The 14,688-nt window shown below is 43.3% G+C and overlaps 1 protein-coding gene across 1 annotated transcript in view; it reads right to left on the bottom strand.

Annotated features, from left to right (window-relative positions):
* sgip1a (SH3GL interacting endocytic adaptor 1a) overlaps positions 1 to 13,221 on the bottom strand; it is a gene marked incomplete at its 5' end in the record, with an annotated part of 139,282 nt that extends 126,061 nt beyond the window's left edge. Inside the window, one exon of the mRNA XM_078219370.1 lies at positions 13,154 to 13,221. Coding sequence (XP_078075496.1) covers positions 13,154 to 13,221 — 68 coding nt within the window. The remainder of the gene's footprint in view (positions 1 to 13,153) is intronic.
* Between the last annotated feature and the right edge of the window lie 1,467 nt (positions 13,222 to 14,688).

The following is a 14,688-nucleotide window of genomic DNA, read 5'->3' as shown; positions in this document are numbered from 1 at the left end:
TGGATCCAAACGAGTTCAAGTAGCCAAAATGCATGTGGTGAGATTCCAGGTGTCAACCAAGTTTATCAGATTTATATCTGTGGCTGAGTATACCGCATCTCAAACATTCTATAGTCTATACTTTCTGTATTTGTTGATTTACATTATTTTTGTAGCATACTGTTTTGTAATTGTAGTATTGTTCTGCTTTGGGCGGCTGACACTGTCTTTTGCAATACAGACACCCTTACCCCACACAAGGATTTTGAAGAGTACCTTCCTAATGAGGATGAGTGCACGGCTAAAACCATTCCTAATTTTGTACTAATTGGCATGAACTGACAATCTCATTCAGAGAAGATGTATGATGTGAAAAATGTCAAACTGACGCAGGTGGGCATGCTGTTATGAGCCTGGAGATTGGAGCCAAAATTAATTCCTGAGTAGAATAGAGGGTGCTTTATTGTGCATTCATCTCCTCAAAACAAGAATAAATATCAATTGCCTTTAGTGGCATCAATTAACTTTAACGGCCACAAGATTCACATATTGCATAATAATTTGGTGTATTATAATTTGGTGTAAAATGTTAGAACATAATGAAATTAAATTGATTTAACACTACCCAGTCTTTGGATTGGCATGAAGTGGGTTGATCTGCTAAAATACACGATACACTGGTAACGGCAGATGGAGAACCTCATTAAATCTCACAGCAAAGCAGAAAGGTTTACCGCAACTGCATTTTGCTTCAGGATAAACTGCAAAGAGGATGCTGCCTTCATTTAAAAAGGAAAAAGAGATTTGCAGTCATATATCACCTTTCCTGACCTCAGGGAGCCCCAAAGTGCTTTCACTGTGAATCCTGACACCAAATGAAAGATTTATTTGTGCTGGTGCAAGCTGTGCGATGATGTCATCACAATGGTGTCAGGAGTTAGAGAAACTTCTAAATCCAAATTTTTAAAAAATTCATAACTCACAGTGTCTGATATCATTCTGTTGGTACCCTCTGAAATGTTTTAACGATGCGAGTTGGGGAGATCAGAAATACACTTGGGGAGATATCAGCAAGGGGCCTGTAGCAGGATTCACGACTGGCATCCAGCTGATCACAAGTCTCCCGGGCCATGTTTTCTGATGTAATCAGCCTTGCACTGGAAATCGGTGTGAGGCTGATTACCATATTTAAATTTCAAGTTCAATATGATTAGCGAGCCCAGGACTTCACTAGCGCCTCCCCCCTGTCCCCACCAGCAGAAGTTTCCACCAGCGGAGATTACTACTGATCCCCATCAATAGGGGCCAGGTGTGATCACCCCGCTGGTGAGGTCAGGGGCAGGGGGTGCCCCTTGGACAGTGCCAGCTTGGCATTGCCAACTTGGCACCCTGGCACTGCTAAGGGGGCAGGGCTTACTGGGGAGCCGATTGAAGGTGATGGAGGGATCCACTGCCCATTCTGCAATGGGATTGGTGGGAGAGAGAGGGAGAAGGTGTGCCGTGCTGCCCATGGGATGGGAGGGGGAGATCGAGGCTGGCCATGGGGGGGGTGGCCAGGGCTGACCATGGAGGGCTGGCAAGGTTGGGTAGGCTGATGATCAGGTCTGTTGGGTGGGGGGGGGGGGGGGGGCCGGGTAGGCCAGCAATCAGGTGGAGAGGGGTGTCGGGTAGGTCAGCCATAAGAGTGGGTGGGTTGGTTTTGGAAGCCAGAGATTGGGAGAAAGGGACCAGCAGGAGAAGGAGACCAGTGATTGGGAGAAGGAGCCAGCAATCAGGAGGCTGGTGATGGGGGGGTTGGGGGGGGGGGCAGTGGGCATGTGCAGATCTTCCCGCTGACAGTTCAGCGCATGCGCAGCGGCCTGTTGAGCACTCTGCTGCTGGCCTCTCCAGCAGGATGAGGCCCCGTCTCCTTCTTACCGGTGTGAATCCCCCCGAGGCATTCTATGGAGCACAGAGCGCCAGAGATTCACAAAACGAAGTACGCCCAAAAAAACGGGCGGAATAATCTCCCACTTTCCCACCTGTTGGGCACTAAGCCTTGTTAAATTTAACAAGGCACTCGGCCGGGATGTTGGGTTCATGTCGCACTGTCTGTGGCCCCCGCGGGGTTTCGCTGGCTGTCTTGTCTGGAGACGGTACACATCTTTTTGGCCTGTCTTGATGCTCTCTCCACTCACATTGTTTTGTTTCTTGGAGACTTGGTTGGTTGTGAGTGTTCGCATTCCGGCCATTGTTCATGTGGATTGAGTCTGTGTCTTTGTATGCTCTGTTTGTGAGCGGAGTTCCCGCTCGCCTGGGGAGGGGGCTTGCAGCTCCGAGGGCTTGTGTGGCTTTTGCTTCCAGGTGAACCTGTTGGACTTTGACCTGGTGTTGTTAAACTTCTTACTGTGTTTACCCCAGTCCAACCCCGGCATCTCCACATCATAATATTCCACCTCCAGCATCAAACTGACTCCCAAAAGTTGTATCAGTTATTAAGACTGCCTAAGACCTGTTAACACGTTCACAATAGCCATTCATATAGCTGTTCTTATTCAGGGTGTTGAATCATTGTGGCTGCTCACTAAAATAAGTCCTGTTCTACTTCCACATACTAATGAACTCGTACTCAGCAAGCATCTTAATTGAAAAAGGTGATACGAAAAGCCTAACACAGCTTTGTACTGTGGTTATTTTAGGTATTTAATAGTTGCACTCTCACTGTTGCAAGAAACTGGCTTGCCCACAGGAGGCAGAGAGTGGGTATAGATGGGTTTTTTTCTAAATGGAGGTCGGTCACCAGTGGTGTGCCCCAGGGATCTGTTCTGGGACCCTTGCTGTTTGTCATTTTCATAAATGACCTGGATGAGGAAGCGGAGGGATGGGTTGGTAAGTTTGCCGACGACACGAAGGTTGGTGGGGTTGTGGATAGTCTGGAGGGATGTCAGAAATTACAGGGGGACATAGATAGGATGCAAGACTGGGCGGAGAAGTGGCAGATGGACTTCAACCCAGATAAATGCATCGTGGTCCATTTTGGTAGGACAAATGGGATGAAGGAGTACAATATAAAGGGAAAGACTCTTAGTACGGTAGAGGATCAGAAGGACCTTGGGATCCGGGTCCATAGGACTCTGAAATCAGCCCCGCAGGTGGAGGAGGTGGTTAAGAAGGCGTATGGTGTGCTGGCCTTTATCAATCGAGGGATTGAGTTGAGGAGTCCGGGGATAATGATGCAGCTATAAAAGACTTGGAGTACTGTGCTCAGTTCTGGTCGCCTCACTATAGGAAGGATGTGGAAAAGATTGAAAGGGTGCAGAGGAGATTTACAAGGATGTTGCCTGGATTGAGTGGCATGCCTTATGAGGATAGGCTGAGGGAGCTCGGTCTTTCCTCCTTGGAGAGACGAAGGATGAGAGGAGACCTAATAGAGGTGTATAAGATGTTGAGAGGCATAGATCGGGTGGACTCTGAGGCTTTTTCCCAGGGTGGAAATGTCTGCTACGAGAGGACACAGGTTTAAGGTGCTGGGAGGTAGGTACAGGGGAGATGTTAGGGGTAAGTTTTTCACACAGAGGGTGGTGGGTGAGTGGAATCGGCTGCCGTCAGGGGTGGTGGAGGCGAACTCAATAGGGTCTTTTAAGAGACTCCTGGATGAGTACATGGAGCTTAATAGGATGGAGGGTTATAGGTAGGCCAAAAGGTAGGGATGTGTTCGGCACAACTTGTGGGCCGAAGGGCCTGTTTGTGCTGTAGTTTTTCTTTTTCTATGTTTCTAAGTTTTTGGGGAGAATCCTGGCCCTGGTATCAACTCAATCTGTAAACCAGTCTGATTATTAAAATACAATAACTGTACATTTCACACTCATCTATAGATTTAGCTTCAAGGTTATTTTTGAGTTCAGTATTTTTTTTATTTTGTTGGATTACGCACTTTCATCAATTATTATAGGCCAATTTAACAAATTGCCTCCCCAGTATATTCCTGTACAGAAGTATGGGCTATATTTATGAATATATAGAAATACGTGTATATAAAAGGTAAAGTCGGCATAGTTCCAGATCACCAAAGGTTGCTCTGCTCCTTGAGGAGGAGGCCAGACTGGTGGTGATTTAATCTGAGGGTCGCCACACCTCAGACAAGGCAGGAATTGAACCTGTGCTGTTGACATTGCTCTGTGTCACAAACCAGCTGTTCAGCCAACTGACCTAACCAACCCCCAAGATGCACGTGTAATGCTGAGATGAATTCAGGCTGAAAGAAACAATCCCAGGACTGATCTGGAGGAATGGGCCGTTGTTTGTGGACTCAAATCCTGAAGAATGTGAGGAAGTCTAAGTGATATAGTCGGACAAAATCTGGTCAGAATCTCACCAGAGTTCAACTCCATTTCCCAATCCATCATGCCCTCTCCCTCCACCTCCAAAACCAATAGATCTTCCATCGGATGAATAGCTGGGAAGAGGATAGAAATTGGCATTCCTTTATTGAGTCAGGTGTAAAGCGAAGGGACCTAAGGAACAATTCAAATCTGGAGTTTTCTAGGAACTTGCTGATACAAGAGCAAAGGCGCACTGATCTGGCTCTACTCCACTGAGGTTTAAAAAGCGAAACATTGTAACACCTTAATCTGTATTTTCAGTTATTGCTTTTTCTATATTAATTCTGTATTTTAATGAGCAGTTTTTGGTTTTGTATTTGACATTTACCCCCATTCTTGACTACTTCTGGTTTTAATGACATTTTGAATCCTCCTGAATTAAAAATTATCCATGCTAGATATTTTAGATTTTTAAATGAATTAGGGAATCAGTTCCCTAATCCAGCCAGCCAGGATATCGTTGGCTATGATGTCCCTGACTGTAACTATACCAGTGCCCATGCTAATATTACATTAAATTGGCCTCTGAGCTCACTCTGACAAGGGGAACAAAATAATTAATACAGAAGAATCATAACTAAAGAATCAGGGGCAGCACCGTTGGCACAGTGGTTGGCACTGCTGCCTCACAGTGCCAGTGACCCGGGTTCGATTCCTGGCTTGGATCATTGCAGAGCCTACACATTCTCTCCGTGTCTATGTGGGTTTCCCCCGGGTGTTCTGATTTCTTCCCACAGATTGAAAGATGTGCTGGTTAGGTGCATTGGCCATGCTAAATTCTCCACCGTGTCCCCCAACAGGCACCAGAGTATGACAACTAAAGGATTTTCACAATGTCTTCATTGCAGTGTTAATATAAACCTACTTGTGAGACGAATAAATGAACTTTAGCTTTGAAGACCACAATGGCCTATATCAAGTACTTTTGCAACCCTAAAGCTTAGCACTGAAACAAAAAGGTCTGCAGCTAATCAATCCAAGCAGCCATTGTCAAAGTTTTTTCAAGTTTGAGCATTAGTGACATTGCACTACCAAAACCAGCAAATGCAGGAAAAGCCTTTATCTTCAAAAGAATGTCAGCACCATCTTGGACTTCAGCGATTGTTAAAACTGAGCCTACACTAAACCATGAATCATAAATCCAATCTTTCAGTAGGATTGCAAATAGGTGGAAAAGTGCATTTGGAATTTAGAAGTTAAACAAAAGAAATGCAAGTAACAGGAACCTGAGCATTATGTGACATACTTCCACTCACATCTGGAGCTAATCTAATAACAGGGATGAAGTTAAAAATCCAATCAAAATAAAACTCTATGCTTATGTACCTGATTAATTTGTATTAACTTTACAGGATAAATACCGTTAGGTGCTGAATACCCATTTTATCATCATCTCAGGTGCAAGCAGGCAAATCCTAATCTTAACTAGCCTGTTCTGTTTTGTTATTCAATTGAGAAACGTGAATGGTTAAGGCCCATTCTAAGGGGCATAAAGTTAAAAATTTGTAAGAGAGAAGGTAAGGTACATCATCGCAGGTGTAGGCTTGGGTTTCAAAAGCCTGCATGTTGAGGAAGATAGATTATGGGAATAGCCTCTATTAAATATTGTTAATGTTTCATCTTTATTAAATGTGCACAAATAGTCTCAGAAGTACTCATCAGCAGACAATGAAACAGCAATACTTTGGTAGCTAATCATAGTACACATGGTTTGTATTTGTAATGATTTAACTCTGCAGCCACATATTACTCATTGATTGGGCCTAACCTTTGCAGTCATAGGGCGGATTTTACCTGTGGGCACTTGTGATAAAATGCAATAGTAGATCAGCCGTTAGGTTAGACATCCAGCCAGACCTTCCTTCCCATTGAAGTCAGGGAAGGCGGTCAAACTGCTACCACCTCTTGCTTGCCGCCACCACTGAAAGGTTAAAATCCGGCCTCAAGTCTGTTTTTGAACTGAAAAGCTATATTGAATAGCGATGTTCAGGAACATAGCCACGGTTAGATGGAGTAAAAAAAATCTCAACATCATGAGACAAAAATCATGAAAGATCCTATAACACCATGTAATAAAAACAGAATCTGATTCATTTAATTAACATTAAACAAATAATACTAATTATGAATGGCTGGACTTACAAACTGCGATTCCCAAGCACTGATTAACTTCCTAAATCCTACGCCATAAAAATTACAATTTAACTTCTTGGTCACAATAATATAATGGCCCTGAATTGGTTAAAAATTAGAAATAATTATTAAATACTTCTTAAATGGGCATCTTCTCTCTTAGACCGTAAGACACAGGAGCAGAATTAGGCCACTCGGCCCATCGAGTCTGCTCCACCATTCAATCATGGCTTATATTTTTCTCATCCCCAATCTCCTGCCTTTTCCCCATAAAACCTGATCCCCTTATTAATCAAGAACCTATCTATCTCTGTCTTAAAGACACTCAATGACCTGGCCTTCACAGCCTTCTGCGGCAAGAAGTTCTACAGATTCACCACGCTGGCTGAAGAAATTCCTCCTCATCTCTGTTTTAAAGGATCATCCCTTTAGCCTGAAGTTGTGCCTCTGGTTCTAGTACTGACTTTCATCTGGATTTGGTCCTTCTCCTAGGTTCTTAATGTGAAAAAGGGTGTTGATCCAGGAAAGATAACATTTGGTTCTTTTCTACTGGGAGTGCCAGTCACTGAATATTGCAATAATTACACTGTCATGGATAATGTATGGTAGGTTAAATTTCTCAGTTTCTTTGGCCAGTGATGAAGAGTTACAAAGGATGCTTAGGACTCATAAATAGGTTTGATATTCATCTTTTTGAGCAATGATCTATTATTTACTTTGTGCAAGTCTAAGATGCTTTAGTTTGAAATAAGAGCTTCATTTTAATATTATTAAATATACACACTGCTTCCACATTTTCTTGTCAAATGTATGCTGACTGACAAACTCATTTTGGACTGATAGGAAGTTTAAAAAGGACCATTTAACTTTTGCATTCCAGTATCCATGGAAGTGTACTATATCTTTGGCTTTGATGGTGATTTTTTTGGGAATAGGCATTCCAATAGTTTGTGCACTTGTGTTATTTGAAGGATAAAGAAAAGTACAAAAGAATGGATGACAGAAACCTGCCCTTACTCCCACAGCTATGTCTTTAGACCCAGACACGGAAATGCCTGAAAATGTTGGGGAAGCTTCTGCAGAATTGTACCATCTGTTCCACACTGAACTGCAAACAACCTCCATCTCAGGGAGGGTACTGCCAATGACAGTGAATATTATCACCGTCTTCCACTTCCTAACTTCAGGCTCATTCCAAGCTAGCACAAGGTACAACAGAAACATACGTCACTCTATAAATTCACATGGTGGCTAATGAATTATTCACATTCTCTCACATTTTCCATGGAAAACTCAGCAGCAGAATCAAGGGACAGTGGAACTATTTTCACATTATGGAATTCTTCAAAGTTCAGGATCTTGTTGAAGGCATCCATATGGATCTATGCAACCATTCAAAATGTCACAGCCTTCATGAACAGCAAGTGATGTGACTCCAAAAATATCAAGGTAGTCACTGAACATCAGGTCAATCTTATACCATTGAATTAAGCTTCACGGGCAGCAGTCAGGTAGCTTTAATTTAAAGGCATTTCTCAGTACAAAAATGTATTGATGGAGAAAAAAAACTGCAAGAATGATTCCCAAGAAACCTGTGCCACTCTCTTCACCTTGGCTCCTGAACCATACATCAACAGCAGCCAATTCAAAATGCAATGAGACCCATTCAGCAACAGGATCACTGCGCTCTAGCTATCTTGATCTCCCCAGTGGTGGGACAGAAACCCGATCTCTGTGGGGGATGGTCCTACATGGGGGCAGTCAGTAAAGAGGCATTCAGGCCCCCAATCACACCGAGGGGCCAAATGGCCTGCCCTAATTCTGATGTATTTAACTGCAGCATGTGGTGTTTAAGGAGAGCATCAAAATACTAGACAATCATATCTGTACTAAGCCTCTGCATCTTGAAGAACTTCTGCTCAGAGTTATAACTGAGGCGAAGTCTAAGGTGGAGACATTGTGGAGTAATAGGGAGAAGGAGAGTTACCTGAACACTTTGATCCAGGTGGCAGTCGCACCCCTTAGATTAGGAAATGTCACAGGTTTGATTAGTGGTCAGGGACATGATGATGTGTCTGTGAGCCAGTGATGTAAAGGAGAAGGAACTTCAATCTTTGCCCTTAACCAACAGGTACATGGGGCAGAATTTTATGATCCCTGCCAGCAAGTTTACAGGCAATGGGGAGCAAATGAAATTTTCAAAGTGGCCTTTCCACTGCCATTTCTGCCGCCCCCAGACCGTTCACTTTTTTTTTTGGGGGGGGGGGGGAGAGAGAGGGATGGGATGGGGGCTGGGCCTAAGGCAACCACCTGACATCATCTCGATTGATGCCCCCCAAGTAGCCAAATATTTGTTTTTATTCTTTGATGGGACATGGGCATCATTGGGAAGGCCAACATTTGTTGCCCATCCCCAATTGCCCTCAAGGTGATGGTGAGTCACGTACTTGAGTGGTTGCAGTCCATGGTGCAGGTACATTTATAGTGCTGTTAGAATCACAGAATTATTATGGTACAGAAGGAGGCAGCCAGGTGGACCCCACTGTCTGTGCAGCTCTCCAAGTCAATAATTTACCAAGTGCCACTCCCCTGTCTTCTCTTCATAGCCCTGCACATTCTGCTTTTCAGACAATGATCCAATGCCCTTTCGATTCCTCAATTCAACCTGCCACCGCCACACTCTCAGTGCATTCCAGATTTTAACCATTTGCTGGATTTTTGTTTCCTCATATCTCTATTGCTTCTTTGGATAATTAGCTTAAACCAATGTCCTCTGGTTCTTGACCCTTCCATCAGCGAGATCAGTTTTTCCCGATCTCCTCTGTCCAGGCCCCTCATGATTTTGAATACCTCTGGTCAAGCCGCCTCTCCGCCTTCTCTTCTCTAAGGAAAACAGGCTCAACTTCCGCAATCCATCTACATAACTGAAGCTCCTCATTCCTGGAATCATTCTTATGAATCTTGTCTGCACTCTCTCCAAAGCATCTTTCCTAAAGTGTAGCACCCAGAACTGGATGCAATATTCCAGCTGAGGCCAAGCCAGTGTTCTAAACAGGTTTGGCATAAATTCCTTGCTTTTTATTCTATGCCCCTGTTAATGAAGCCAATAATGCTGTATGCCAGTGCTTCCCAAACATTTTCCTGGTATTATCCTACTTTAACCCTATTTTAATGCCACTAATTTCATATGGCCCCAGAGTGAAAATTTTGAGGGCATGAGGGGTTGGGGGGAGGGGGGAGTGAGGGGGGGGGGGGGGGGGGGATGCTGGTGGAAGGAGAAAGGGCAAATGCTTCAGCTGTTATGAGGGGGAGGCTTCAGCCATTGCATGGAGGAAGGGGGGGGGGGCTTTAGTTAGTTAGCGGGGTTGGGGGTGCAGGGCAACAGGAGTTGTGTACTCACAAACATCTACCTACTCATAGGCATTTTTTGCAGCAGTAATCAGTCCTCAGAGTTCAACCAATAGGCTACACCCACCAACAAAAATAAACAAGGATTTAAAGGGACTACACAGCTGCTAGAAATCAGTCTGAGCTCCATGGCCTCCATTGCTGCCTCTAAACTTTCAACCACAACATCCCACCTCACAACCCCACTGGAATCATGCACCAGAGTTTGGAAAGTCTGACCGTATACTGTATTAACCACTCTCTCAAGCTATCTCATCACACACAATGATTTGTGGACATGCACAGCCAGGAACCTCTACTCCTGCATCCCTTTCAGAATTGGACCATTTCTTTTATGTCATCTCCCCACATTCTTCCACACAAAATGAATCACTTCACTGTTCTCTGCTTTGAATTTCATCGGACACTTGTCCATTCATTCCACCAACTTCATTACATCCCTTTGAAGTTCTACACTGTCTTCCTCACAGTTCACAATGCTTCCAAGTTTAGCGTCATCTGCAAATTTTAAAATGGTGCCTGGTATACCAAGTACTAAGGTTATTAACATATAACAGAAAAAATAATGGTTCCAACGCTGACACTTCTCTCTCCACAGATGCTGCCAGACCTGCTTAGCTTTTCCAGCACTTCTTGTTTCATTTAAGATTTCCAACATCCACAGTATTTTGCCTTTATTCCAACACTCACCCCTGGGAACTCCACGACAAACTCTCCCCAACTCCAGTCTGAAAAGCATCCGTTAACCATGACTGTTACCTGCCACTCAACTAATTTTGTGTCCACATTACTACAGCTCCTTGATTCCATGAGCTATAGCTTTTTCCACAGGTCTGCTGTGCTGTACATTATCAAATGCCTTTTGGAAGTCCATGTACACCATATCAACAGCATTACCCTCTTCAACTTTCACGGTTACATAGAACAAGGAACAGGCCCTTCAGCCCACCAAACCTGCGCCAATTCCGAACCCTTATTTATACCCACTACTTATTGCCCGTACGTGGTTTCTATCCCTCTGTTCGTTTCCCGTTCATGTGTCTATCAAGGTACACCTTGAACATTGCCAATGTGCCTGCTTTAACCACTTCCAATGGTAGTGTGTTCCAGGCACCCACCACCCTCAGTGTAAAAAACTTTCCCCGCATAATTCCCCAAAACTTTCCCTATCCCACCTTGAACCCGTGTCCTCTTGCAGTTGCCCTTTCTGCCCTGGGAAAAAGCCTCTGGCGATCTACTCTCTCTTTGCCTATCATCATTTTGTGGACTTTGTGTCAGGTCACCCCACAGCCTCCGTCTTTCCAGTGAAAACAATCCAGGTTTATCCAACCTCTCCTCATATCCAAAACCCTCTAGAGCAGGCAACCTGGGTAAACCTTCTTTACACTCTCTCTGAAGCAGTCATGTCCTTCCGGTAGTGTGGCAACCAGAGCTGCACACAATATTCCAAATGTGGCCTAATAAAAGTTTTATACAGCAAAAATTCCAGCAAGTTAGTTTTATACATGTTAAGTTCATGCTGGCTTTCCTTAATGAGCACACATTTACCAAGTACAATTAACTTGGTATGGAATTATCAATTCTAGAATCTTCCCCGCCATTGAAGATCAACAGACTAGCCTATAGTTGCTGGGCTTGTCTTTATAACTTTTTAAAACAATTCTTTAGTCCTCTCACATCACCTTCAAGTCTAATATGGCGGGTGCTTCTGCAATTTCCACTTTCACTTCCTTCAGTATCCTTGGATATATCTCATTTGGCCCTCAGGCCTTATCAACTTTAACTTTAGACAGCCTATCAAATAGCACCTCCATCAATTTTAGACACTTCAGCCTGCATTGGCACCAGCAGTGGTGCGATTAGACCCTTTAGTGGCAGCAAGGAGGGAATGTCATGGATCATTCTGTCATGGACTGAATTGGGGTGGAGACAGGACCCTGCCTCCATCTACCACTCCTCCTGCCTGATTACATGTCCCATCACCACTAAACTTGCAATGGGGGAGAGCAGAAGATTCTAGCCATCAACTCTGCTTCACTCTCCACACATGCTGCCAGACTGGCAGAGAATTTTGAGTATTTTCTGTTTTCATTTCAGAAGGCCGTTAGGAGTCAACTATATTGATGTGGATTTGGAGACACATGTAAGCCAATCTGGTGGCAGATTTCCTTCCTTAAAATATACCAGTGAACCAGATGAGCTTTTATGACAATATCTTACCATATCACGGTAGTACAGCCCTGTTCACACTGGGGAAAATTTAAAACATCTCCTTGTCTGTGAGACCTAAAAATAAAATCAACCAGGATCTTGGGTTCATGTCACACTATCTGTAACCCCCACGACTTGCCTGGATTTGCAAAATCTCACTAACTGCCCTGGCTTGAGACAATTCACACCTCTTTAACCCTCGCTCCACTCACATTGTCTGCACCTGTAAAGGCTTGATTACTTGTTCAGACTCACTTTTCAACCATTATCTTGTAATTGAGTTTGTGTCTATATATGACCTGTTTGTGAAACAAATCCTGCCCTCACCTGATGAAGGAGCAGCACACCGAAAGCTCATGCTACCAAATAAACCTGTTGGGCTTTAACCTGGTGTTGTGAGACTACTTACTGTATCTAAAAAAAAAACCTCTGGGAGCCAACACACCTCAGAAAGTTGCACGGCATGGAGCAGCAACCTATGAAATTGATCTTTCTAATCATCCAAACATCGCACAGCAATTAATTGATGACAGAACCATTCAGGTCATGGGAAAAACCTATTTTCTGCATCTTAATTAAATTGAATAACAAAGTGGGATAAATTGTCCCAACATTGCTGTAAAAAGCTAGTTACATACCCTGACCAGTGACAACCTTGAGGCAGACATGTGCAAATGTGATTCTCCTGTGACAACATAGATTTTAGTTCCAGTGAGCACATTAACAACAGCAACAATTTCTATTTTCCCGGCACTTACAATGTTAAAAAATTGAGAGGAACTGCCCACAAGTACCAAACTCATTCACAAAACCAAGGTGGAACTTTATGTTAGTAAAGCATCAAAATCTGCAACTAGGTTACATCTAGTCACGACAACATAAGGAAAGGTGACTGAAAGACATTGTTAAGTGTACAGATGTCTCCCTTTATGACATTTCATACTCATTAGACTGATTGGAACAATTGCCCACCGACAGATAGAGCCAACAGCAGCACTTGATTAGCACACAATACATCAAGTAAATCTTGCAGAAGAAAATTATTCAAACTCAACACTTACGTCGAATCAGTGTCTTTTTCTTTCTTCCGTATACCAAAAGCCTTTCTTGTACGCTTTTTCAATCCTGTTCAGATAAAAAATAAAGTTTCTTAGTCTGAGATTAAAAATCAATCAAATATCATAACCATTTGGAAGTAGAACTCCGTACCAACCGGCTCAAGAACAGTTTCTTCCCTGCTGCCATCAGACTTTTGAATGGACCTACCTTGTATTAAGTTGATCTTTCTCTGCACCCAAACTGTGACGGTAACACTACATTCTGCACTCTCTCCTTTCCTTCTCTAAGTACGGTATACTTTGTCTGTTTAGCACGCAAGAAACAATACTTTGCACTATATACTAATACATGCAACAATATGAATGTTTGAAAAATCAACAGGAATGTGCTTTTTCAATCAAAATAAAAGAGCAACATCTAGTGAAAACGCACTTCAGAAGCTTGAGGTCCGATTCATTGATCAGGCACGTTATAGGTTCAATTGCTGGATGCAAATTCTGAAGAGTCTGTTTAAAAATAGTGCAGCCATAAAAATATTTATATGATTACCCATGTGTGGAAATCAAAAAGAATTAACTGTTTCTCTCTACAATTGTTTCTCTCACGGAGGTACTATCATTTTTTGCAGCCAGAAGATAGTAGATAGCCACTCTCATCTACAATCGGTAGACTGTAGGGTGGCACAGTGGTTAGCACTGCTGTTTCACAACTCTAGGGACCTGGGTTCGAATCCCGGCTCGGGTCACTGTCTGAGCGGAGTTTGCACTTTCTCCTTGTGTCTGTGTGGGTTTCCTCCCACAGTCCAAAGATGTGTGGGCTAGGTTGATTGGCCATTCTAAATTGCCACTTAGTGTCCTGGGATGCATAGGATTAGTGGGTAAATATGTAGAGGGATATGGGGATAGGGCCTGGGTGGGATTGTGGTTGGTGCAGACTCGATGGGCCAAATGGCCTCTTTCTGCGCTGTAGGATTCTATGATTCTATCTTATCAATCTATTTGGCTGTGAGGCCATCACTGCCAAGTTCAGTAAGCCCTCACCTGATGTCCATGCGTGCTGACTGGAGAATGATAAAGAATAGAAAAACTCACAATTTAATGCACAAGGTTGTATTTAAAGAGGAGTAGAATTCAAAAGTAGAGAAGTTATGTTAAATCTGTATTGAACCTTGATTAGACCAGATGTAAGATTACTGTGTACAGTTCTGGTTGCCATTTTCCACAAAGGATGTAGAGCTACTGGAGATGGTGGAGAGAAGCTTTACAAGGATAATGGTAGAAATGCATGGCTAGCCACGTCAGGAAAAGATTGACAGGTTGCTCTCTTTTCTCTTGAAAAAAGATCAAGGGGTGTCTTTAAAATTATGAAAGATTTTGATTGTGTGGATACAGAGAGAATGCTTCCTCTTGTGGGGAAGAGAATAACTAGAGGCCATCAGTGTAACATAGTCACCAAGAAACCCAACAGGGAATTCAGAGAGTGACGAGATGTGGAACTTGCTATCACAGGGAATAATTGAAGTAATTGATATAGATAC

The sequence above is a fragment of the Mustelus asterias genome, chromosome 8 (assembly GCF_964213995.1).
Source record: "Mustelus asterias chromosome 8, sMusAst1.hap1.1, whole genome shotgun sequence".
Lineage (NCBI taxonomy): Eukaryota > Metazoa > Chordata > Chondrichthyes > Carcharhiniformes > Triakidae > Mustelus > Mustelus asterias.
This window is presented reverse-complemented; position numbering and strand designations above follow the sequence as displayed.